Raw genomic sequence first — 23,461 nt, forward strand, 5'->3', positions numbered from 1 at the left:
AAGAAGGGGGAAGGATAGGGTCTCTTTGAGGCAAAAAGAAGGTAGTCTCACAGAGGCTTCCTCCTACCATCTTTGCCCTGACATGAGCTAAGGAAGGGTTTTGCTTTTCCCTCTTCCACTTCTCATCTTAGAAATCATAAATTGTTAGGCTGCAGGGAATGAAGAGCTGAGAGGAAATCAGGGTAAGGAGAGAGGAGCTGGAAGCTGGAAGCAGTAAACCCTGGCAAATAACTCTCTACTCTACCCCTCATAATGAAATTCTTTTTTTTAGTCTCCTTTTGGCCACAAATATGTTCCCTTCTCACATAACCCAGTCCCACATTGGGAGTAGGTGGAGGAGGAGAACAGTACAGGAGGGCTCACGCCCTGGCTGAGAGAAGAGGCTTGATCAAGAGAGTTAGTTGCCAACCTCTCTACAGATGACTTGGAGAAAACTCAGGACATAGACATTCCTAGTCCCAACAAGCCCAAGTCTCCCACTACCACACAGTGGTTTCTTGCTTAATACCCCCCTACATGCCCCAGAATGGTTCCCCATCTGACTCCCTTGAGAACGGGAGAATAAACCCTCACCTTATCATTTGCGCACTTGAATGCTGCTCAAAAAAAAAGGATAAAATGGACCCAAGAGGAAAACACAGACAGGATGATGCAGCCCAGGGACTGCTATCCTATCTCAGCTCATGATATGGCAAGGAAGGAACCCAAGAGGGAGAGGCAGGTGCTGCTAATTCCAGCTAGGATCATAGCCATCCCAAGTCTGTGGGGGTGCCAGGTGGACACGGCGGCCCCGAAACTGGAAGGTGACAATGCCCCTGTAGCCAGCCCTGGGAACACCTGACTTGAGATCATCCATGACACCTAGAGCCTTGGCGAAGGCCTTGAAACTGTCCCTGCCTGTGTACTGCACTCGCACCTCACCCAGCTCCTTCCGATCATTGGTCCTCACTTTCTCCACCTGCAGCTGAGGAGCGCCATAGACACGGGCAAGGAAATCCCGGTCATAGGCCTCCTGCTGCAGGTATGACAGGTCCAGCTGGGTGAAGGGCACAAACTGCTGGTTCAACTTGATGAACTTAAGATGCTGATCAAAAAACTGCCCGTGGCTCACACCCTTACGGCCAAAGGTCATCGTTCTTGAGATCTCAGGGCGCACACAGGCCCGGCCCTTCCGTTGCTCAGGCCGGCGCATCCAGTCGTCCCAGAAGGCCTTAGGCCACTTGGGTTCTAGCTCATCCCACAATTCAGCCAACAGTAGCCAGCCCAGGCCAGGAAAAAAGTCTGTGCGGTACAGCAGCTCAGGCTTGCTTGAGTCCACCATCTGTTCCTTACCATTGTCATTCCAAGCAGATACACACCAGAGAGAGGGGTCGTCCCTCAGCAGTGGATAAGTGGCCTGGAAGTACTCAAAGAAGTCTGGTGCCACCTCTAGATCATCCTCCACCACCACAGCTGCTGGGAACTTGAACTCATGGAATATCTGTCCCAGCGCCCAGCGGTAGTGCCTGGCGATCTTATAGTAGCCCTGGAACTTGCGGTGGTCCGGTTGCACAGCAATGTTACTTAGGTCAGGCTGTCGGATGTGCGTGACTGCACTGCCATAAGAAGCAATGACCTGGGCTGTCTCCTCATGCCCACAGTCCTGGCTGACAATGATAGGAAAGTGCTCAGCTGAGGGTCGATAATGCAGCAGCTTGTCCAAACAGCGTCGGACAGTGCTGCGGTCACAGGCAATGACCAGGATGGGGATCACATCTGGCGGTGGGGTCACAGGCACACGAGGCCGGGCAGGAGGTGCCACAGTGGGCACCCTCCACCGCTGGCTCCATAAAGCATGGTGCTCCCTGATCTGCTGCAATAGCCACCGCTGACGTTCCAACTCCACCTCAGCATCCTGAGCCAGGCGGGTCACCTCCCGGGTAAGGCTGGCTGGGTCATCATCAAAAGCACTGTCCGAGGGCGGCCTGCCAGGCGCTGGGCGTGTCCAGAAGAAGAGGAGCAGCAGGGCGTTCCAGGCTACAAAGAGGATAGCGCCCCACAGCACAAGCCCTGCAGACTGCTTCTTCAGCATCCTGGCCCCCACAGGGGAGGGCGGGCAAACAGAGGACTCAAGGCTGCCCGGTTTCCTGGCTCACTCGCCCAGTTCTAGGATTGCTTCCTCCAGAATATGGGACTAGGAAGCAGCCATGTACCTAAGGAGAGGAGAGAGAAAAACCAACCATCACCACAAAGACACATAACCCTACAATCCTATGGAGTGTAAGAATGTGAGGCGCAGGAGCAGGTGAAAATGTGAAGAAGGGAAGCTAGGAGGCTCACTCCAGATTCTCTTAGAAAAGAGCTGCCCTCTCCCTAAACTAGGATTAGGGTGCCACGCTCCACTATCCAAAATGAGCTAATGAATCCTCAGAAAAGCAATACATGCTTACAGGGGAGGTAGAGACACAGGTGGAAGAAAGAGAACAAAAGAACACCAACTCTCCCTTCTTTATTTGACAGACTTCATTTCCCATCTTCCACCCAGAGATTAGGGGGAGAAGTGAGGGGTGAGTTTTTCTTCTTCCCATTCCTCAAATCAAACCACCCTAAGATTACTGATTTTAAAAATTATATATCACACCTAATAAGGAAACACCAGAGGCATTCCTATGAATTCAAGAGTAAAGCCACACTCCCCATGATCTCCACAGCCATTAACATTCTAGGAGGTATTGGCCAATGCAACTGTACTAGAGAAAACAGGCAGAAGTGGGAAAAAAGTAAAATTATGTCTATTTGCTGATGCTGCAAGAATGTGCCTAGAAAACTCTTAAAACACTAGATGATAAAAATGAAACCAAATAAAGAACCACGCAAGGGAGTGGATATAGAAACATGAAAAAAAAAAAAAAATCAAGAGCCCTTACATCCATAAATAATAGTTAATTAGAGGAAAAAAATGGGTGAGGAAATCCTACTTAGAAAGGTCAGGAAAATTATAAAATATTTAGAAATAAACTTAACAAGAAAAATTCAAAACCTATATGAATAAAACTAAAATTTCTGAAAAACACAAAAAAATTTGTGTTTTCCTCAGTTAGGACATTTCAGCATCAACAGAAAACCCAATAAGAATACTTTTATGGAGCTAGATCACATGAATCTGACATGAAAAACTAAACACACAAGAATATCAAGGAAAATAATGAGTTGTGAAGAAGGACTTACCCTACCAGATATTAAAATACTGCATAAAGCCTCTATAATTAAAACTGTGCGATAGGTACAAATAAACAGACCTCCCAGTGAAACAGAATTTAAACTCCAGAAATAGACACAAAGAAATGACAAAGGTGTATATGACATCTTTGTATATGACAAAGGTGATATTTTAAATTACTAGGGAAATGACAGTATTGTTAAGAGGGTTAATAATAATTACACAGCCAAATCAAAAAATGTAAAATTAGACCTGCACATAAGGATAATTTACCAGTGGATCAGAAATCTAAATGTACAACATAAAATTATAAAAGTCCTAGAAGAAAATCTGAGTAAATAAATGCCTCTAGAATCTGAGTGTAGGGGAAAGTTTTCTAAGTATCACTCAAAATCCTGATACAATAAAAGATTGATGTATTTTATTATTTGGAACACTTTTGCATGGATAAAAACACCATGAGCAAGTCAAAAAACAAATGAAAAACTGGGAGAGAATTTTGGCAACATAAATGACAAATAAAGGTATAACACTTTTATTAAAGAATGAACTTTTGTCAGGCATGGTGGTGTACATCTATAATCCCAGTAGCTGTGGGGGGAGACTGAGACACGAGGATCCTAAATTCAAAACAAGTCTCAGCAACTTAGCAAGGCCCTAAGCAACTTAGCGTGATCCTGTCTCAAAATAAAAAATAAAAAGGGCTGGAGATGTGGCCTTTTAAAAACCTGAAGGGAAACCAGGCATGGTAGCACATGCCTGTAATTCCATCAACTGCGGAGAGGCTGAGGCAGGAGAATCTCAAGTTTGAGCAACTTAATAAGGTCCTAAGCAACTTCGCAAGACCTTGTCTCAAAATAAAAAGGTCTGGGGATGTAGCTTAGCGCAAGAGGACCTGTGAGTTCAATTGGGTTCAATTCCCAGTACAAAAACAGAAAAATATGAGGGGAATAAAAAGGGAAAAATTCCATAGAAAATGGACCATCTCAAAATGGCTAACTCAAAAGAAAATATACAAAAATGGTCTTTAGACATACCAAAAATGTATTCAACTACACTGGTAATAAAACTGTCCTAATATTTCCCACCCATTAGACTGGCAAAAATATTGTCCTTCTAGTTTATTAGTGTTAAAGAACAGACATTCTTAATTTTGGGCTGGGGGTGCTAACTCACTGGTAGAGCACTTGCCTAGCATATATAAGGCCCTGGGTTCAATCCCCAGTACCACACACACAATTAATTTTGATAGTGTACAATTAGGATTTTCTTTTTTATGGATCACACTTTTGGGATCATATCTAAGGCCATGAAGATCTATCCCTGTGATCTTCTGTAAGTTTTATAGTTTCAGGTTTTACATTTAGAATTATGATTAATTTTGAGTTAACTTTTGTAATAAAATGATATGGATCTATTGTCCTTTTACAGCACTTTAGCTATTTGTTAAAATGATAGAGATTTTTGAATTTGAGTGAAACAGTAAGATTATTTGAGAGACATCTAAAAGGACAGTATACCTGTTTCAGAAACCATCTAGAAAAAAAATCACCCAAGTAGTTGAGCATTAAGAGTACAGTTTGGGGAGATCCAAGATGGTAGACTAGAGGTAAGCTGCATTCCTTGTCACTCCCTAACTCGGGTTTCAAGCAGAGGATATCTGTTTCTTGGTGAGGCAGTTTTGGCAGCTTATTGATTCCCTTATGTTTACCCCATTTGTCTACTGTGATCACCTGCAGTCTGCCAGCATACTGACTACTTTTTGAGTGCAGATTGCTCACTGTCTGGCGCCTACCATCCACCATTTGCCTGCCGTTTGCATGTCCATCACCTGCCTTTCACCTACCCATCACCCACCGCCCGAGGTTCACCTCCCAATCATCCCACAGCAGTCAGCAGACTGACCATAGACCACCAGTGGAGCACCACATGCCTGCTGCTTCTTGGAAGTTCACTGTCAAAGTACCTGCAGGTTTGGTTACACATGGCTGCCGCCATTTTGAGACAACAGCCAGGACTTATAGGACCCCTGGCCGGACTGACTGAGCCCCATCTCCAGGATCCCTCAGCCCGACAAAACCTCAGATAATGTAGACAAACTATTTAATCTAGAAAATAAAGTTGCCCCAACAGAAAAGATGGTAAAAAATCATGAACAGAATCTCCAAGAACTATAGAACATCATGAAAAGACCAAATTTAAGAATTATTGGCATTGAGGAAGGCACAGAGATACAAACCAAAGGAATGAACAACCTATTCAATGAAATAATATAGAAAATTTCCCAAACCGAAAGAATGAAATGGAAAATCAAATACAAGAGGCTTACAGAACACCAAATGCACAAAATCACAACAGATCCACACCAAGGCACATTATAATGAAAATGCCTAACATACAAAATAAAGATAGGATTTTGAAGGCTGCAAGTGAAAAGCATCAGATTACATATGGGGGAAACCAATACAGATATCAGCAGATTTTTCAGCCAGACTGTAAAAGCTAGAAGGGCCTGGAAAAAACATATTTCAAGCTCTGAAAGAACATGGTTGCCAACCAAGAATCCTATACCCAGCAAAACTAAACTTCAGATTTGAAGATGAAATAAAATCCTTGCATGATAAACAAAAGTTAAAAGAATTTGCAAACAGAAAGCCCGCACTACAGAATATTCTCAGCAAAATATTCCATGAGGAGGAAATGAAAAACAACAATGTAGGTCAGCAAAGGGAGGAACTACCTTAAAGGAAAATCCATTCAAAGGAGAAACCAAGTCAAGTTAAAAACCAAAAATAAGCCCAAATGACTGGGAATACAAATCATATCTCAATAATAACCCTGAACATTCATGGCCTAAACTCATCAATCAAAAGACACAGACTGGCAGAATGGATTAAAAAGAAAGACCCAACAATATGCTGCCTTCAAGAGACTTATCTCATAGAAAAAGACATCCACAGACTAAAGGTGAAAGGATGGGAAAAAAACCTATCACGCACACGGACTCAGTTAAAAAGTGGGAGTTTCCATCCTTATTTCAGATAAAGTGGACTTCAAGCCAAAGTTAGTCAGAAGGGATAAAGGAGGACATCTCATACTGCTTAAGGGAACCATAAATCAGGAAGACATAACAATCGCAAATATTTATACCCCAACCAACGGCCCATCCATGTACATCAAACAAATCCTTCTCAATTCCAGGAATCAAATAGACCACAACACAATAATTCTGGGTGACTTTAACACCCCACTTCAACACTGGATAGATCTTCCAAACAAAAACTAAACAAAGAACACGCAGAACTCAATAACACGATCAATAACTTTGACTTAACAGAATATTCCATACATCAACGAGCAAATTCACTTTCTTCTCAGCAGCACACGGAACCTTCTCGAAAATAGACCATATGTTATGCCACAAAGCAGCCCTTAGGAAATGCAAAAAATAGAGATACTGCCTTGTGTTCTATCAGATCATAATGGAATGATAGTAGAAATCAAAGACAAAATAAAAAACAAATTAATCCAACACCTGGAGACTAAATAATATGCTATTGAATGAAGCATGTTTAACAGAAAACATCAGGGAGGGGATAAAAAATTCTTAGAGGTAAATAAGAACGACGATACAACCTATCAAAATCTCTGGGACACTAAGAAAGCAGTACTAAGAGGAAAATTCCTTGCATGAACTGCATTCAAGAAAAGAATAAAAAGTCAACAACTAAATGACCTAACATTACAGCTCAAAGTCCTAGAAAAAGGAAGAAAAGAACAACACCAAAAGTAAAAGAAAACAGGAAATAATTAAAATCAGAGCTGAAATCAATGAAATTGAGACAAAAGAAACAATTCAAAAAATTAACAAAAGAAAAACTTGGTTCTTTGAAAAAGTAAACAAAATAGACAAATCATAGCCACACTAACAAAGAGGAGAGAGAAAACTCAAATTACTAAAATTCATGATGAGAAAGGTAATATCATGACAGACACCACTGAAATACATAACATAATGAGAAGCTACTTTGGAAATCTATATTCCAACAAAATAGAAAATATCAAGGACACTGACAAATTTCTAGAGACATATGCTCCTCCCAAACTGAACCAGGAGGACATACTCAATTTAAACAGATTAATATCAAGCAATGAAACAGAAGAAGCCATCAAAAGTCTACCAACCAAGAAAAGCCCAGGACCAGATGGATTCTCAGCCAAGTTCTACAAGAACTTCAAAGAACTCATTCCAATACTTCTCCAAGTATTCCAGGAAATAGAAAAGGAGGAAACCCTACCAAACTCATTCTATGAAGCTAATATCACCCTCATACCCCAACCAGGCAAAGACACATCAAGGAAAGAACATTTTAGGCTGATATCCTTGATGAATATAGACGCAAAGATCCTTAACAAAATTCTGGCAAATTGAATACAAAAACATATTAAGAAGATAGTGCACACACGATCAAGTGGGGTTCATCCTGGGAATGCAAGGTTGGTTCAACATCTGTAAATCAATAAATGTAATCCATCATGTCAATAAACTTAAGGATAAGAATCATATGGTTATTTTGATTGATGCAGAAAAAGCATTCGACAAAATACAACACCCCTTCATGCACGAAACACTAGAAAAAATAGGGATAGTAGGAACGTACCTCAACAATACAAAGGCTATTTATGCTAAGCCCACAGCCAACATCATTCTTAATGGAGAAAAACTGAAAGCATTCCCTTCAAAAATGGGAACAAGACGAGGATGCCCTCTTTCACCACTTCTATTCAACATCATATTTGAAATAGTAGCCAGAGCAAATAGACAGACCAAAGAAATTAAAGGGACAAAAATAGGAAAAGAGGAACTCAAGCTGTCACTATATGCTGATGACATGATTCTCTATTTAGAGGATCCAAAAACCTCCTCCAGAAAACTTCTAGACCTCATAAATTCAGCAAAATAGCAGGATATAAAATCAACACACATAAATCTAAAGCATTTTTATACATAAATGATGAATCATCTGAAAGGGAAATGAGGAAAACAACTCCATTCACAATAGTCTCCAAAAAAATAAAATACTTGGGAATCAATCTAACCAAAGGGGTGAAAGATCTCTACAATGAAAACTACAAAACATTGAAGAAAGAAATTGAGGAAGACCTTAGAAGATGGAAAGATCTCCCATGTTCTTGGATAGGCAGAATTAATATTATCAAAATGGCCATACTTCCAAAGGCGCTACACAGGTTTAATGCAATTCCAATTAAAATCCCTATGACATTTCTCATAGAACAGGAAAAAGTAATCATGAAGTTCATTTGGAAGAACAAAAGACCCAGAGTAGCCAAAGCAATCCTGGGCAGGAAAAGTGATGCAGGAGGTATCACTATACCAGACTTTAAACTTTACTATAGAGCAATATTAACAAAAACAGCATGTTACTGGCACCAAAATAGACAGGTAGATCAATGGTACAGGATAGAAGACACAGAGACATACCCACGTAAGTACTGTAACCTCATACTAGACAAAGGTGCCAAAAACTTACAATGGAGAAAAGATAGCCTGTTCAACAAATGGTGATGGGAAAACTGGAAATCCATATGCAGTAAAATGAAATTAAACCCCTATCTCTCACCCTGTACAAAAATCAACTCAAAATGGATCAAGAATCTAGGAATTAGACCTGAGACCCTTCACTGAATAGAAAAAAAGTAGGCCGAAATCTCCATCACGTTGGCTTAGGACCAGACTTCCTTAACAAGACCCCCATAGCGCAAGAAATAAAAGCAAGAATCAATAAATGGGATTAGATTCAAACTAAAAAGTTTTTTCTCAGCACAGGAAACAATAATGTGAAAAGAGAGCCTACAGAATGGAAGAAAATCTTTTCAACACACACTTCAGACAGAGCACTCATCTCCAAAGTTTATAAAGAACTTAAAAAATTTTACACCCAAAATACAAAGAACCCAATCAATAAGCAGGCTAAGGAAATGGGCAGACACTTCACAGAAGAAGATATACAGGTGATCAACAAATATATGAAAAAGTGCTCATCATCCCTAATAATTAGAAAAATGCAAATTAAAAGCACCCTAAGATTTCATCTAACTCCAAATAGAATGGCTATTATCAAGAACAGAAGCAATAATAAGTATTGGCGTGGATGTGAGGAAAAAGCACACTCACATACTCATACACTGCTGGTGGAGTTGCAAATTGATGCAGCCACTCTGGAAAGCAGTATGGAGATTCCTCAGAAAGCTTGGAATGGACTCACCATTTGATCCAGCTACCTCACTCCTTGGTTTATATCCAAAGGACTTAAAATCAGCATACTACAGTGATGCAGCCACATCAATGTTCATAGCAGCTCAATTCACAATCGCTAGATTGTGGAACCAACCTAGATGACCTTCAATTGATGAATGGATAAAGAAATTGGGGCATATATACACAGTGGAATATTACTCAGTCATAAAGAAGAATAAAATTATGCCATTTGCTGGTAAATGGATGAAGTTAGAAAATATCAAGCTAAGTGAAATAGGCCAAGCACAAAAAACCAAAGGCTGAATGTTTTCTCTGATAAGTGCATGACAATATATAATGAGGGGAGGTGATGGGGGGGTGGAATAGAAGACTGAAGGAACTTTGGATGGTGTAGAGGAAAAAGGGGTGGGAGGGGGTGGGGATGGAAAAACAGTAGAATGAAACAGACAGTATTACCCTAAATATATGTATGACTACATGAATGGTGTGAATCGACATTGTGTACAACCACAGAAATGAAAGTTGTACTCCATTTGTGTATAATGAATCAAAATGTGTTTGTAAAAATAAAAAATATTTAATTAAAAAAAATGATAAACATAGTTACCATATGACCCAGCAAGCCCACTCCTAGGTATACACACCAGAATAATGAAAACAGATATCCACACAAAAACCTATATAAGAATGTTCAAAGTAGCTTTATTCATAACCACTCAAGATTGGAATAACCCACAGATCCATCAGCAGGGGAATATGTAAAAACAAATTGTGGCTTACCAATAGAAGGAGTAATATTCAGCAATAAGGAATAAACTACTGATACACACAACATATGGCTGAATCTCAAAATAATTATGCAAGATGTAGAAGGCCAATACACTGCATTTTGTTTACATAAAACTCAAGAAAATAAAAACTAAACAGATCACCGGTTTCCTGGGGATGGGGGCAGTGTTTGGGGGTATTACAAAAGGATATTAGGAAACATTTGGAAGAGTAGATAAATTTATTATCTTAATTGTGACAATAATTTTGCAAGCATATACATGTCAAAACTTAAACTGTACCTCAAATACATGCAGTCTACTGTATGTCAAGTATACCTCAAAATCTCTTTTATTAAAAAAAATAACTAAAATGACAAAACCGAATATAGACAGTAAATTATCAGTATTAAAAGATTGATAACTACCGAGTTAAGTAAGAGAATATCCCAACTCTTAGGGAATATATACTCAAGTATTTAGAGGGTCCTGACAGATACCTTCAAATGGTTCAGACTATATCTGTATCTACACACACACATACACACAGAGTGGGGAACAAATGGAGCAAAATGTTAACTACACATAATTCCAAGTAAAAGGAATATGACCCTCATACCATTTTTATTCTTGCAATTCTTTTTGTAAGTTTGAAACTATTTACAAATAAAGTTTCTTAAAAATAAGATAAGGGGACATGGCTACAACTCTGAATGGCTTCATCCATTAACATGTCCAGAGCTGGGCACATCCAATAAGGCAAAATGAGACAATATGCTTGCCTACAACTGCTCAATCACCTGACACACATCTTCTCTCTGTGACACTCTTGGAAAGACCCAAAGCCAAGAAGAAGGCATGGTCCCACCAACTCTCTTTACTCCATCAGACCCATCTCCTGAAAGATCTAAAACATCCTCTAATTCCCAGACAGCTGCCATTCCAAACCACATGACTCACTGGCATTCCTACCTCTGGTCGCAACCCTTCATACCCCAAAGTTTCAGGCATGTACCTTCTTGTGCCAACTGCTCTGCCAGAAACCCTGCGCCTCACAACCCAGTACTCTATCTTAGCCAAAAGCCTGGGTCCTATATCTAATCTCTGCAGCTGTGGGGTCTCGACAGATGTGGAATCAAAGGACTGATCCTGAAAGGTCTCTAAAGAGACTTGGATTCTGTCTCCTGTCTGGAGAGACTGCCAATCCCTGCTTGTCATCTACCACTACCTGGTCTTCTTCCTAGAAACCAACCACCCCCACAATTCCAGAACACTAGTCTTCTCAGAAACCTCAAGTCTTTTTCCACTTATCTGTGTAATTATATACCTATTTATTAGGGCTCACATACTCTAGTATTAAGAATAAAAAAAATGCAGATTTCCAGTTTCTTCACTCCTCAGGATGTGGTCAAAGTTGGAACTAATAGTCAGGATTCCCTATTCCCAACTTCCTGCCTCCTAAGTGACTAAGCAGGAAAGTCTCTACAGATAAAGGGATGGAGGAAGGGGAAGAAAAGAGACTGAATTCCACTAACTGATGCGTTGTCCTCGGGGCTCAGGGAACAGACTGCACCTGATTTATCAATGAGCCACCTCAGACCTACAAGTTCTCAGACTGGTAACAAAATCCCAAGAGATTATATCCTTTCAATCCTTCAGATGAATTTTGAACCCTTTGGATTAGTCTTCATTCTTCTCTAAGCAATGGAATTAGGTGGAATGCAACTACTAGGAGGAGACCTAGAAGACCTCCTTCCTCACCCTTCTAAGTCATGCAGATCAATGTAGTCTTCAATCACCTCCTCAGTGGATTAGATTCTTAGCAAGTTCACAAACATCTAGAGTAGGTGAATGGCCCACAGGAAAATCCACCCCAGCCCAGTCCTGCCTCTACCTTAGCCCCCAATGTTTTCATTCTCCACCCCATGGCCCTTGCTTATCCGTATAACCTCTAGGGCAGTATGCTCAGTTCTGTCTGGAAGTTAACAATGTGTACACACACACTGATCATTAGTGCAATGCACTCTCCAGCAGCTGTTTGTGTCTAGAGTGATGACTAAACTGAAACCTTGACCAGAAGAGCTGACCCACTCCTCTGAATGCTGCTCAGGCCACCATCAGGAAGGTAGGGCAGTAACAAAGGCAAACCAGGAAGCCCAGAGGCAATGCCTAGCATCACCCTGTTTTTCCACTCCCTGAGAATTTTCTCACCTCTAAGATGAAAATCATAATAAAACACCTTCCTAGGCTGCTGTGAGAATTGGATGGGATAACCCATGTCCGATATTTAGAACAGTGCCAGATGCATGGCAACATAAATCTATGCCAGTCACTTGTTTCTTTGTTCCACACTCTACTAGATTCACTACTGGTACTATAACATTCAATTCTACCCTCAGGGTCTCTGCACGCATGTGGATGCCCAGTCTGCCAATTCCTATTTTGGATTCACATCTGCCAGGACCTCTTCTTTGATGTCTTCAGACCATGCAAATCCATCCCCTTCAGGATAATCAGCAAACCCTTTCAGCCAAAAGCTGCATAAGAATAGGGACTAGCTCCACCAGGTTTGTGCTAGGTAGAACCCTCAGTATTTGGGAGATGTGGCGTGACCTAAAAACTGGTTTCAATGTAGATGTCACACATATCCACAATCCCTCAACTGCAATTCCCAAATTAAAAAAAAAAAAAAAATTGAGATTCTCTCTCTTTCACCCTGTAGGCAGACACTCTGCCTGTCCGCTTAATAAAATTTCTTGTGTGAATTAAAAAAAAAAATAGAAAAAAAATTTTAAAAACTAGTTTTCTGGCAGTAAAATGTCACCAACCTCATCTGGTGAAATCTGATCTGATCTAATGAGGTATGTATAGTTTTTATTTATCCCACTTAATGTGTCTAATCATATATTTTGCTACAGAAATAAACATGGTGAACTGTGATACACAGTTTCAGATCTCAGAACATAGTAGATGTATCAGGTCATTTTAGTAAAGACAAAATTCCAAAGTCTAAATTTTAAAATATATCTGGTCCCAAGAACATCAGAATTATGAAAACAGAAGAGACAAAGTTAGTCATTCACTACCACAGTACCATTTCAAGCTCTCAAACACTTTAACCTGAACTCTTTCCTTATGAATACTGTTTAAAGTCACAATTCTTGATGTAGTTTCCCAGTTAATCTAACTATAGTTTTCCTCTAAAGAACCTTTCCAATAGCAACAGAACATCCTTCCTAACATATATGCCTCGTAATATTCACTTGCCTTAAAAGCAGAGGCTGTCCGTGCCACAGGGAGAAAAAAAAAAAAAAATTCCAACTCCTTATGACCCATATGAACCTGCACAACAAAGGGACTCAAATCCTTTTAGAACTTTACCTCTAACCATGAACCCCACAGGCTCCATACTTTGGTCTCAGAAGGCTATTTACTTCTCCAGTAAGTATACTTGTAAAATGCTATACACTGCTATATCTTTGCTCCATCTATTCCCTCATCCTGAAACATTATCCATTAACATTAACCTGTAAGCCGCCCACGCATTCCTTGAGATCCAATTCAGGTGACTTCTTCCATAACATCCTGAACAGAGCCAGGCGTACCATGACTAGCTCACACGGCACTCTCTCACACTGTAACAGAATCTGTGGCCATGCCTTACCTGGTTCTCGCCTTACTCCTTAGGAAAAAAAAGCTCTATGATCTCTGTATCTATAACAGTGCTCAGCACAAGTGTAAAGTTCAAGTGGCTACATATGTTTGTATTATTAACTACACTGGGGAGAAAAAGAAAGGCCAAAATAGCAGTAAGAAAAGTGAAGGATTACATTTCCCAAAGATGATTGCTACATATTCCATCTAATATGCTCTTCTTATAAAATGACAGTGACACTCTTCCCTCCAAGGTGAGGGTTTACATTTCCTCACTTTGACTCTGGAAGAAGTAAGGTTATGTGACCTGCAAGACAAGTTCACAAAGGCAATACAGATTCTATCTGGTACACTAAAGATACTTGATTTTGGAACCCACATGGGCAGGACATTGAAAGGTATTCCAGCTGACAGCAAGCATCAACCACTAAAAATGAGAGGAAGCCTTCCAGATGATCCCAGCCTTAGCCACTTCTGACTGTAACTGCATGAAAGACCACAAGAATAACATAGCTGAAACCATTATTTCAAGTTCCTACGTTTTGTGGTGACTCCTTAAGGAGAAAGCAGCACTTGAAATATAGAGTAAAATAGAATCTAAGTAACTCTTCCAAGCAGGGCAAATGCTCCTCTCTGCCCTTTTACTCTGGTTCCAAGTCCAAATTCAGAGACCCTGCTTCTACTCACATCCCCCTCCTTACTAAGTATCTATTGCTAAATGACAAATTACCTCAAAATGTGGTCACTTAAAACTATAGCAATTATTTATTTCCTCTCACAATTTCTACAGCTCAAGAACTTGGAAAGTGGGGCACAGAAGGGACGACCTGTCTCTCTTCCACTCTGGGACACAAACTGAATGACTCAAAAGCTGAAGGCTTGACTCCCCTACACTTTTATTCTCTCACATCTGTTGGTTGATGTTGGCATTGGATGAGACATTAGCTGGAGTGCTAGCTGGAAAACCTCCAAGAGGTCTCTCCACATGGCCTGGGTTTCCTATGAAGATGATGGCTAAGTTCCAAGGGTAAGTGTCCCAAGAAAAAGTACAAGCTAATTGAAGTTGTGGCCTTTTCCTGATCTAACCTTGGATCACACTGCCTTACTCACTGGTCAAGGGAATCACTGGTCCCTCCCCACATTCAAGGGAAGAAAACCACAAACTCCACCTATGGGAGGGAAGAGGACAATATCATATTGTAATACATGTGGAAGGGATATTTATGGGGAAAGTCATTTTGGGAAAAAAACAATCTTCCATGCCTTCCTTTTTAAAACAGAACAACTGCCTACCAATGGTGCACACCTGTAATCCCAGTACCTCCATAAGCTGAGGCAGGAGGATCTCAAGTTCAAGGTAGCCCAAAGCAACTTAGTGAGACTCTGTCTCATAATAAAACAAAAAGTTAAAAAGGCTGGGAATGTAGCTTAGTGGAAAAGTGCCGCTGGGTTCAATCCACAGTACAAAACAAACAACAAACCCTAAAAACAAACAAAAAAACCACAACTATCTGTCATCCTGACCTGAGTTCCTAATACTATTCAAGAGATTTGTCAGCAAAGCCCAGACTCAAGACTGGTTTTAATTTTCTAGAGTTTTTAGGACTCCTTTAGGGAAATGAAACAGCCAATCCGTACCACCAAGTTTCAAGAAATCAGCATAATGGCAGGAGATAACAGTCTTTTCAATATGTAAAACCTTCCACTAAAAGCGAGGTGACAGGGCTGGGGAGATAGCTCAGTTGGTAGAGTGCTCCCCTCCAAAGCACAAGGCCCTGGGTTTAATCCCCAGCATCCCCGCCCCGCCCCCCCCAACTCCCCCCCAAGTGACTATGGGCAGGTCCCATCAATCCCTACAGGATTTAGTTTATTCTTTGAAGAACTGCCTAAAAGCAGATTCCATTCTAACACTCTTGATTCCATGCTTGTGCCCTTTTTCTGGCAAAAATGTTTCTCAACAAGTAAACACCAAATAACCAACTTCTAATTATAAGCAATCATGGAAAAATCATGTCTAGCTTTAAAATTAAATACAGAGAAGTAACAAATGTCTACAAACTTTCCCTTGCTTGATGTGTTACAAAGTACTGCTTAAAAAGTTCAGAACACATAGGTCACATCGCAGATAAGAGATCTATGTGAATCACTTTCTTGTTCATTATTATATTCTTGTATCATGTACCAGAATCCATAATTTCAGAAGGATGGAAGAACTGAAAGAGAGTCAGAAGATACACTAAATAATTCAAGGGTTTACAAAATAAGACCTTATTTACAAAATAAGTAGGGATGGGATGCAGGTTATTCATCCTGGAAAAAAAAAAAAAAGGGTAGAGGAAATACAATCCCAGTACAGAAAAAAGCACAAAGGTCTGGGATTCAGGCAATCTAGCACCAACAGGCCAGGTAACCTCTTGGGCAAGCTACTTGACCCTCATCTATAAAGTTCAGGGTTGAGATAGATCATTTCCAAGGTCCTTCATGTCTAGATGATGATGAGAGTTACAATTTCCCCAATTCCTCAAACAGGAAATGAGCTTAACCTATTACATATGCCACCAAGGTTACAGACATACTACAGTACTTTCTGCAAGAAGAGGACACAGAACCAGGTGGGCTCTGTGGTCTCCTTAATGTGAAGAAATGAGGCAGCAGTGATTTGAGATGGGAGGAACACGCTGGAGGATGCCAACATGAGAGAGAGAAGACTATATGATCTGAAAAGCATTTAAAGGACAGAAAAAAAAGCTGAACAACATTATCTGCCAGTGATATTCAAAAGTAAAGACTAAACACATTACAGAAGCAAAGGTTAATCCAAGTAAAGTTTCACCCTTGGGCTCACTCTTCCACGGGGACACTGACCCGACCACCCACAGTCCCTCTCCTCTAAAGTAAGACAAGGGGTTCCTACTTCACACACATTAGCAAGCAGGTAGGAAAAAAGTTTTCTAACAACATATTTCAACATTGGTTCAATTTTTCCTTATGGCTGGGCAAAAACCACCATTGAAACTTGTGTAAAGGACACTGGGTACTTTTTTGGGGAAAGGCTACTTCCCGTTCCCCAAACCCACTGAAGCGATCCCACCTCCGCCCAGCCCCGCACCCACGGTCGCCCGGCGGCCGAGTTTCACAACAGCCTCTCCACTCCGCCCTCTCTCCAACAGCTGGAGGCCCGGGATTCCAAAAGCTGAACGCGGAGTTCTGACTTCCCGGTTCACAGGAGACTGAAGCACAGCCGGAACATAGGTCGGCCCAGGCAGGTCCCGAGGCAAGCAAGCCCTTCTTGCGGGGGCTCTCAACAGTACCCGGACTTTAGACAACACCAGGAGTTCGCACCCGGCTCCCTTGGAACGTCCCTCCACACCCGCGGGGCCTTCCTCAGTTCCCTCCCTGGGACCAGCCTCAGAACTGAAGGACGCTGGCGTCCCCAGCCCCTTGCTTACCAACTTCCCAGCCTTAAACTTAGCCCGCCCCGGGCGCGGGGAGCGAGCCCAGTGCCCCGGCGCGTTCCAGGCGCTCGCGCCGCTGACGTCCACTTTCGCCTAGCCAGCCCTTCCTGCGGCGCGCCGGAGCCCGACCGCCCGGCGGGAAACGTGGCCCTTCCCGGGGGAGGGCGGGGCCAGGCACCGCTCTCCGCCCCGCCACGAGAGGGCCCGCCCTGGCCCCGCCTTCCTGGGCCCTCCTCCTCTCCCGGACTTTCCAATTACCCGCGTGATCCGAACAACTCGTTTTCCTGGGTCCCCAATTTCAGGAGCGAACACAGAAATAACTTACTTTTGGCTCTTCCCTGCTTCCAGTCACAACTCTCAAAGACTTGATACCCGACCTCACCCACACTCAAAGCCCGGTCTAGTCCAGACTCCCCCGGTATCTCCCTCTCCACTGCTCTAGTGTCCAGAGCTTTGTGGAGTTTGGAGAAAGAGTGGAACCGGTGATATATGGTTTCAAGGGGTGTGCCCCAGGTAAGCAGTGCACCCCAAGCAGGGCGTTCGCCAAACCCAAGGGATTTGGGAGCTACCACCTACCCGCAACTCCAGGGAGGCTTCAGAGTCTAGGCTGGGAAAACAAGAGGGGTTGGTGATACAGGTGTTTAAGAACAGGAGCCTGAGTGTCAAAAGGAAGTCAGGGAGGAAACACCTGTGGCCAAAAGCGCTATGAGAGCCAGTTGTTTGTTTCTTGTTTTTTCTTTTGGGGGTGGGGAATGAAAGTGATTAGTTCTGGGTGAAAAAGCAGAGACACAGGCTTGCCTGCTGGGACCACTAGACATAAGGAGGGAAGAAATCAGGCTTTTGGGTTACCAAAAGATAAGAGATAGCCAAGATGTCTTTGTCCCTTTGATATTTTAGAGGAAACTGAAGGGGAGGTGGACGAGGGATTCAGGACTCATGCCAACCAAAGGAGGGGAAAGCTCAGTAACAAACACCAGTGACTTGAGTCACAAGCAAAGATAAAAAGAGTGGAGAAAAGATGAAGACCAGAGTTTGCAGGGCTTACTGAGAGGTCAGCAGTGGATCAGAGCAAAGAGAGAATTTCTCTAAGGCCTGAGCACTGGATTCCATGACAGGCCACTCCACTAAAAGCCAGGCACCATACTGAATCATTCTGGAATTTAGAAGTGTCTGGAAGTCCTTGCTCTGTATATTCACTTCTACAACATGCTCCCCGCTCCCTTCCACCAACATCCTCCCCTGTGAAACCCTCTGCAGAGGCCTCAACTCACCACCACCCACCCCTTTCACCCTAAGAAGTAAGGGTGGGGGGCTGAGAACTACATAGCTGCTCTGTGGATGACTTTCCAGAGAAGGACTGCCACTGTGTCATCAGGACACACTCCACTGACATCAGACCCTCCCCGATCTACATGTTTCCCCAAGGTGAGCTAGAGCACAAGGCAGCCTGAAACTATTCAGTGTGTGGTTGGGGAGGGACTCTGCTAAGTTGTTTCTACACGAAGCCAAGAATAGTGCAGAGTTCTAAAGAAATAAAAAGCAGAACATATCTTAAAGGCCCCTGCATGTAAATAAGAGCTAAAATAAAACTATTAAGGAATCACCAGGCACAGAGGCCTCCACAGGCCAGACCTCTCCCTTGGCCTCTCCATTAATTCTCCTAGCAGCTCCACACAGTATGCATCATAATCTCTATTCTACAGATGAGGAGATTGAGGCTCAGGGTAAGCACCAAGTTGCTGGAGGTCACAGTCCTTAGTGAGGACCAAGGCCAGGTTTTTGCACAGGCATTCCTGCCTCCAAACCTATCACTTATTTTCTCCCCTCATGCATGCTTAGTGTCACAGTTTTCTGAGATGGCTGTGTGCCCAGCATGACAGGAACACAATGGGATACCAGAGAAATCTCAATTGTAGCAGCTGGAGTCCTGCCCTGAAGAAGTACAATAAGAGAAGAGCTGACACATCAATGAGGCTTCACTATGTGTGGGTATGTGGGTATCTGCGATCTCTGGTTTAGCTGACAGCCTAGACTGTGACAGAAAACTCAAGATCATGCTCATGTGCCAGAAAGAGGCCAACATCTCTGCACTTTCCTTGCGAAGAGAATTAAGGGACACAGGGGCCCTACATATCACACTCAGTGTCAAAAGTATGAAGGAAAACAATGAAGCTCCCTAAACAGTGTTAAAGTTTGGGAAGCTGATCTGTAGATTAAAAACCTAAAACCACATTCCAGAAGAATGGATGGACATAGTGGGGTGCTGAAAGGTTGGGGAAGACTGGATAGCCCATGTCTCATCAGAAATCTGCCTCTAACCATAATAATTCTCCATCTAAGGCAGATGGATGGGAAACAAGATGACAAGGGGTGGGGGAGGGGTGTGCTATATGTGCATAACTCACCACCAAGCTCTGCAGTCCTTTGTTTAAATTCCAAGGCTATCCCCAAGAAGATAGGGCCTGTGTAGAGAATCAGAATGGGGTAAATTTTTGAATGTAAAAAAGGGGAAACATTTGGTCTCAGAGGCAAGAAGTCAGGAAAATGAGTACTAAAATGACCTGGGAAAAGGAAACCTTGGCCAGGAGTGGTGGCACAGACCTGAAGTTCTAGGGACTTGGAAGGCTGAGGCTGGAGGATCACAAGTTGCCGGTCTCAACGACTCAGAACAATTTTCTTTCTTTTTTTTTTTTTTCTTTCTCTTTTTGTCTAGTTCTCTTTAGTGGCAGTAGGGTGGGGTAGGCAGGAGAGTGTATTGCTCCTTTTAATTCTCTCTTATTCTGTGACCAGATCCTTCTATTCCATTTTCACATAATCCAATCCCATGCCCCTTCAAAACAGAAAATAAAAAGGGCTGGGGATGTAGCTCAGTGGTAGGGCACACCTGGATTCAATACCCAGTATCTCCCCCACGTACACATGCGCACACACACACACACACAGGCCTTGGGCTCTTGATAGAGGTTTCATGAGAAGCTATCATGAAAAGAAGGGCAAAACAAGGAAACAGGTGTTTAGACTCTGCAGATATGACTGGGATTGGATTATGTGCCAATATCTCCCCAGGGAGACAGAGAAAACCAGCTCATAAAGTCAAAGAAAGGAGAAGAGATTAACACAATAATCAATGAACAAGGTCTGTGAAATCTAACTCACAGTCATCCATCTACAATTCCTTTGCGAATTAAGAAGGATATAGATAAAAACACACACATAACATGTTTAAGTCTATCACTGATCCTTACTATAGGGCCTGACAGCCCATGAGTGCCAGGCCCTGGCATCCTGGTGGCCCTGCAATAAGGTGGATGGTTGTCTTGAAAAAAATGTCGTGGGGGAGTTGGGTAAAGGGCAGAGCTATTGCTCTGACAGGGAAGAGGAATTCTGGTTTACTCTAAGGAGGAAATGTCTTACCAAAAGGACTGTCAGACAGGACAAAGTGTAACTCCCTGGAGGTATGCAGCAGGACCAAACTGCCCTTGTCAGATCACATGTTGTAAAAGCAGCTCTGCACTACACAGGCAATTTCAATGTATGCCACTCGGCCTTCAGGCAAGCCCTTCCTGCTTAAGGGCTTTTGTAGTTTCTCCTCAAACTCGGGAAATAATAGCCACTCTGTCTTCATCACAACAAAGTAGTGAGGGCATACTGACACAACAACTTGAACTCTTCACATGATATCAGCACTATACAAATACAATACTCTTCAGTACTTCAAGTGGTTGGAGGAGCTCACAAGTGTGACAGGACAGTAGCAACTCCAAGGTAGGAAGATGAGGACCCTTCTCACACAGCATGGACCCCAGAGACAGTTGAGGAAGCATCCTGGGCTCACAAAGCACAGAAAGATCACTGCAATCCCCTCTGCCTAAGCAAAGACTGGCACCAGGTATTTGCTGCGTGAGGCTGGTGATGGTGACATACCCACCCACACAGTAGAGGCTGTGCTCCAGGCATCACACCAGAAGAAGAACATCTCAGGGTCAGTGATCCCTGCACTTATGCCTGCCTGCCCAGCCCTTAGGCCAGTGGGAGAAAGTAGGGATTCCTATGGCAAGGAAGAATGGAAGGAGTGGGGGAAAAAAATAAATAAATTCAACAAAGAAAGTAAGGCATAAATACTGGATTTTCATTTATTATCACCAGTCCCCATTGAATGTGAGGCCCAAAGAAATTCCAGAAGAAAAACTACCTGGCCCAGACCAGCACATTGGCCCAGACCACCATACTCTACGGTCTCAAAATTCCTGACACCATGTGCCACCTCTCCTTTCCACTATTTGTTGTCACTAAGAAAAAGCAGTCATCTTGGCATAAGAACTGAGTTTAAGAAAGGTGTGGGCAAGCGGTAATAGGACTACCATGAACAGGTCTGCTTTAAGTGAGACAATCTGCAGAAATACACATGGCTAAGAGATGTCAGTCTGAAAAAAAACTGTCATCAAGAGTAGAAGACTAGGAATATGGCATAAGAAGGAAAGAACCACATTCACTCCAAGAAATGGAGCTCTATCTCCCAACCAGACACTTGGCCCTTGAGATTTAAACTTCCCTGTTCCCCTCTTTAATCTGCTACCCCCAAAAGAGGTACACTGCCAAAATGAATGGAGAATCATTAGGGCCCGTACAGTGGCTGACATACTCCCTCAAATTTAAGTTCTCCTTAATCCATTCACCTTTTCTACAATATGACAATGCCAGGTATTAACAGCAGCAAGATGAGGCAAATTCAGGGCAGGTTTTTAATTAAGAGCATCTTCTAAGGCTTTTGCCAGTAAGCTAATTCAATATAAGAAAGAACTCCTAATTCAGAGCTTTTCTCAATGTACAAACAGGTATGTCAAGTGATGCCAATGTTATTATTTTATATGTGCATGGCCTTGGTACTTGTCAAAATGCATCGTTTCATTTGCTCCTAGTAAAACTTGGGAGGTACCTATAATTATAGTTATCAACATTTTTCAAGTGAAGAAAACAACAGCAGCAGAGATTAATCAATACATGTAGGATTGCACGTTGACTCAGAAAGTCAGAGGTAGAACACAAAACCTACTGGTTCCCAAACGTGGGTTGTTTCTTTATTTTTTCCAAGAGATATCATGGCCCAAATTCCCTTATAGAGGAAGGAAGAGGAAACAATTTATCTTTCCTACTCCTAATCCCCTCCTCATTGTCCTATGAAGGGGTAACTGGGGATTTAACCCTGGTGAAATTTACCACTGAGCTACAATCCCAGCCCTTTTTAAATTTATTTTGAGACAGGGTCTCACAAAGTTACGTAGGGCCTCACTAAATTGCTGAGGCTGACCTTGAACTTGCAATCCTCCTACAAGCCTCCCAAATGGCTGGGATTACAGGCATGCACCACTGCACCTGGTTGCCTTATTTAGTTAGCTCCCCAAAAAGAGCAACCTGCCTCTGCCTGGGTAATCCATTTCAGAGTCTTAGTCCAAACCTACTTGAAATCCTATTATCTCACTGGTAGAAAGACCTTTAAAGGTAATTTAATCCAACAACCCTTCAGAAGCCTGAATTCTTTTCATGTTCTTCTTGGCCTAACCTCACCAGACCTAACTCACAATCGTTAATTATTCACAATACTCTCTTTACAAGTATCCCTCTGGTCTCAGGAAGGAAAGGATGGCTACAAGTGTGCACGTGGGGGGCATAAAGGAGAGGTGAAGTTTAGGACAAGGGTTCTCACCAGGGCACAGGTGGTGCCCTGACTTCCTGAATGATTCCAATCCCGTGTTTCTCATTCAAACATTTCTACACAGGAGCACAAAAGCACTATGTGGAATTATGAGCCAGGAATCTTACCTTTCTTCTCTCAGTTGCTCCCCTGGAGATCATGAAATCCCCATCCAACACTCCATTTTCAAAACTGGGAATCCAAATCAGATCCACCAAAGTGCAGCTTTTTCCTCTTATCCAGTTCCAAAGTCCATGGCTGAATGAACTCTGAGGAGGAGGAGTCTGGGGGGAAGGGGTGTGTCCAAGCCCCTCCCCCCCACACTGCAGACTTCAATGTCCCTCCCAGGGGTCTATTACATCCCTTCATTCAGCTGGTTTACTAAGCTCAGAGGGTAGTGATGGGCAGAATCCA

General features: G+C 42.5%; 1 protein-coding gene and 1 pseudogene across 5 annotated transcripts in view; both read right to left on the reverse strand.

Annotated features, from left to right (window-relative positions):
- Window positions 1-23,299, reverse strand: part of LOC306663714 (olfactory receptor 2Y1B-like) — a 51,352-nt pseudogene extending 28,053 nt beyond the window's left edge. Inside the window, exon 1 of the transcript XR_013766672.1 lies at window positions 23,176-23,299. The product of XR_013766672.1 is annotated as an olfactory receptor 2Y1B-like (transcript). The remainder of the gene's footprint in view (window positions 1-23,175) is intronic.
- MGAT1 (alpha-1,3-mannosyl-glycoprotein 2-beta-N-acetylglucosaminyltransferase) lies at window positions 379-23,312 on the reverse strand. Of its 4 annotated transcripts, XM_079144220.1 has the most exons (3): window positions 23,176-23,312; window positions 19,761-19,817; window positions 379-2,192 (listed from the first exon to the last, which is right to left on the reverse strand). In XM_079144220.1, the coding sequence occupies exon 3, from the start codon at window positions 2,069-2,071 to the stop codon at window positions 728-730; it is 1,344 nt and encodes a 447-aa protein (XP_079000346.1). In that variant the 5' UTR covers window positions 2,072-2,192; window positions 19,761-19,817; window positions 23,176-23,312; the 3' UTR covers window positions 379-727. The 4 variants fall into 4 exon arrangements, with proteins under 4 accessions (XP_079000346.1, XP_079000347.1, XP_079000348.1 ...); XM_079144221.1 differs by lacking the exon at window positions 19,761-19,817; XM_079144222.1 differs by lacking the exons at window positions 19,761-19,817; window positions 23,176-23,312 and adding an exon at window positions 17,932-17,952.
- Window positions 23,313-23,461: the final 149 nt, after the last annotated feature.

This window comes from Sciurus vulgaris (assembly GCF_902686455.1).
Source record: "Sciurus vulgaris genome assembly, chromosome: 6".
NCBI lineage: Eukaryota > Metazoa > Chordata > Mammalia > Rodentia > Sciuridae > Sciurus > Sciurus vulgaris.

Coding starts and splice junctions, on each gene's coding strand:
- MGAT1 (XM_079144221.1), bottom strand. CDS start 2,071: ATGCTGAAGAAGCAGTCTGCAGGGCTTGTGCTGTGGGGCGCTATCCTC.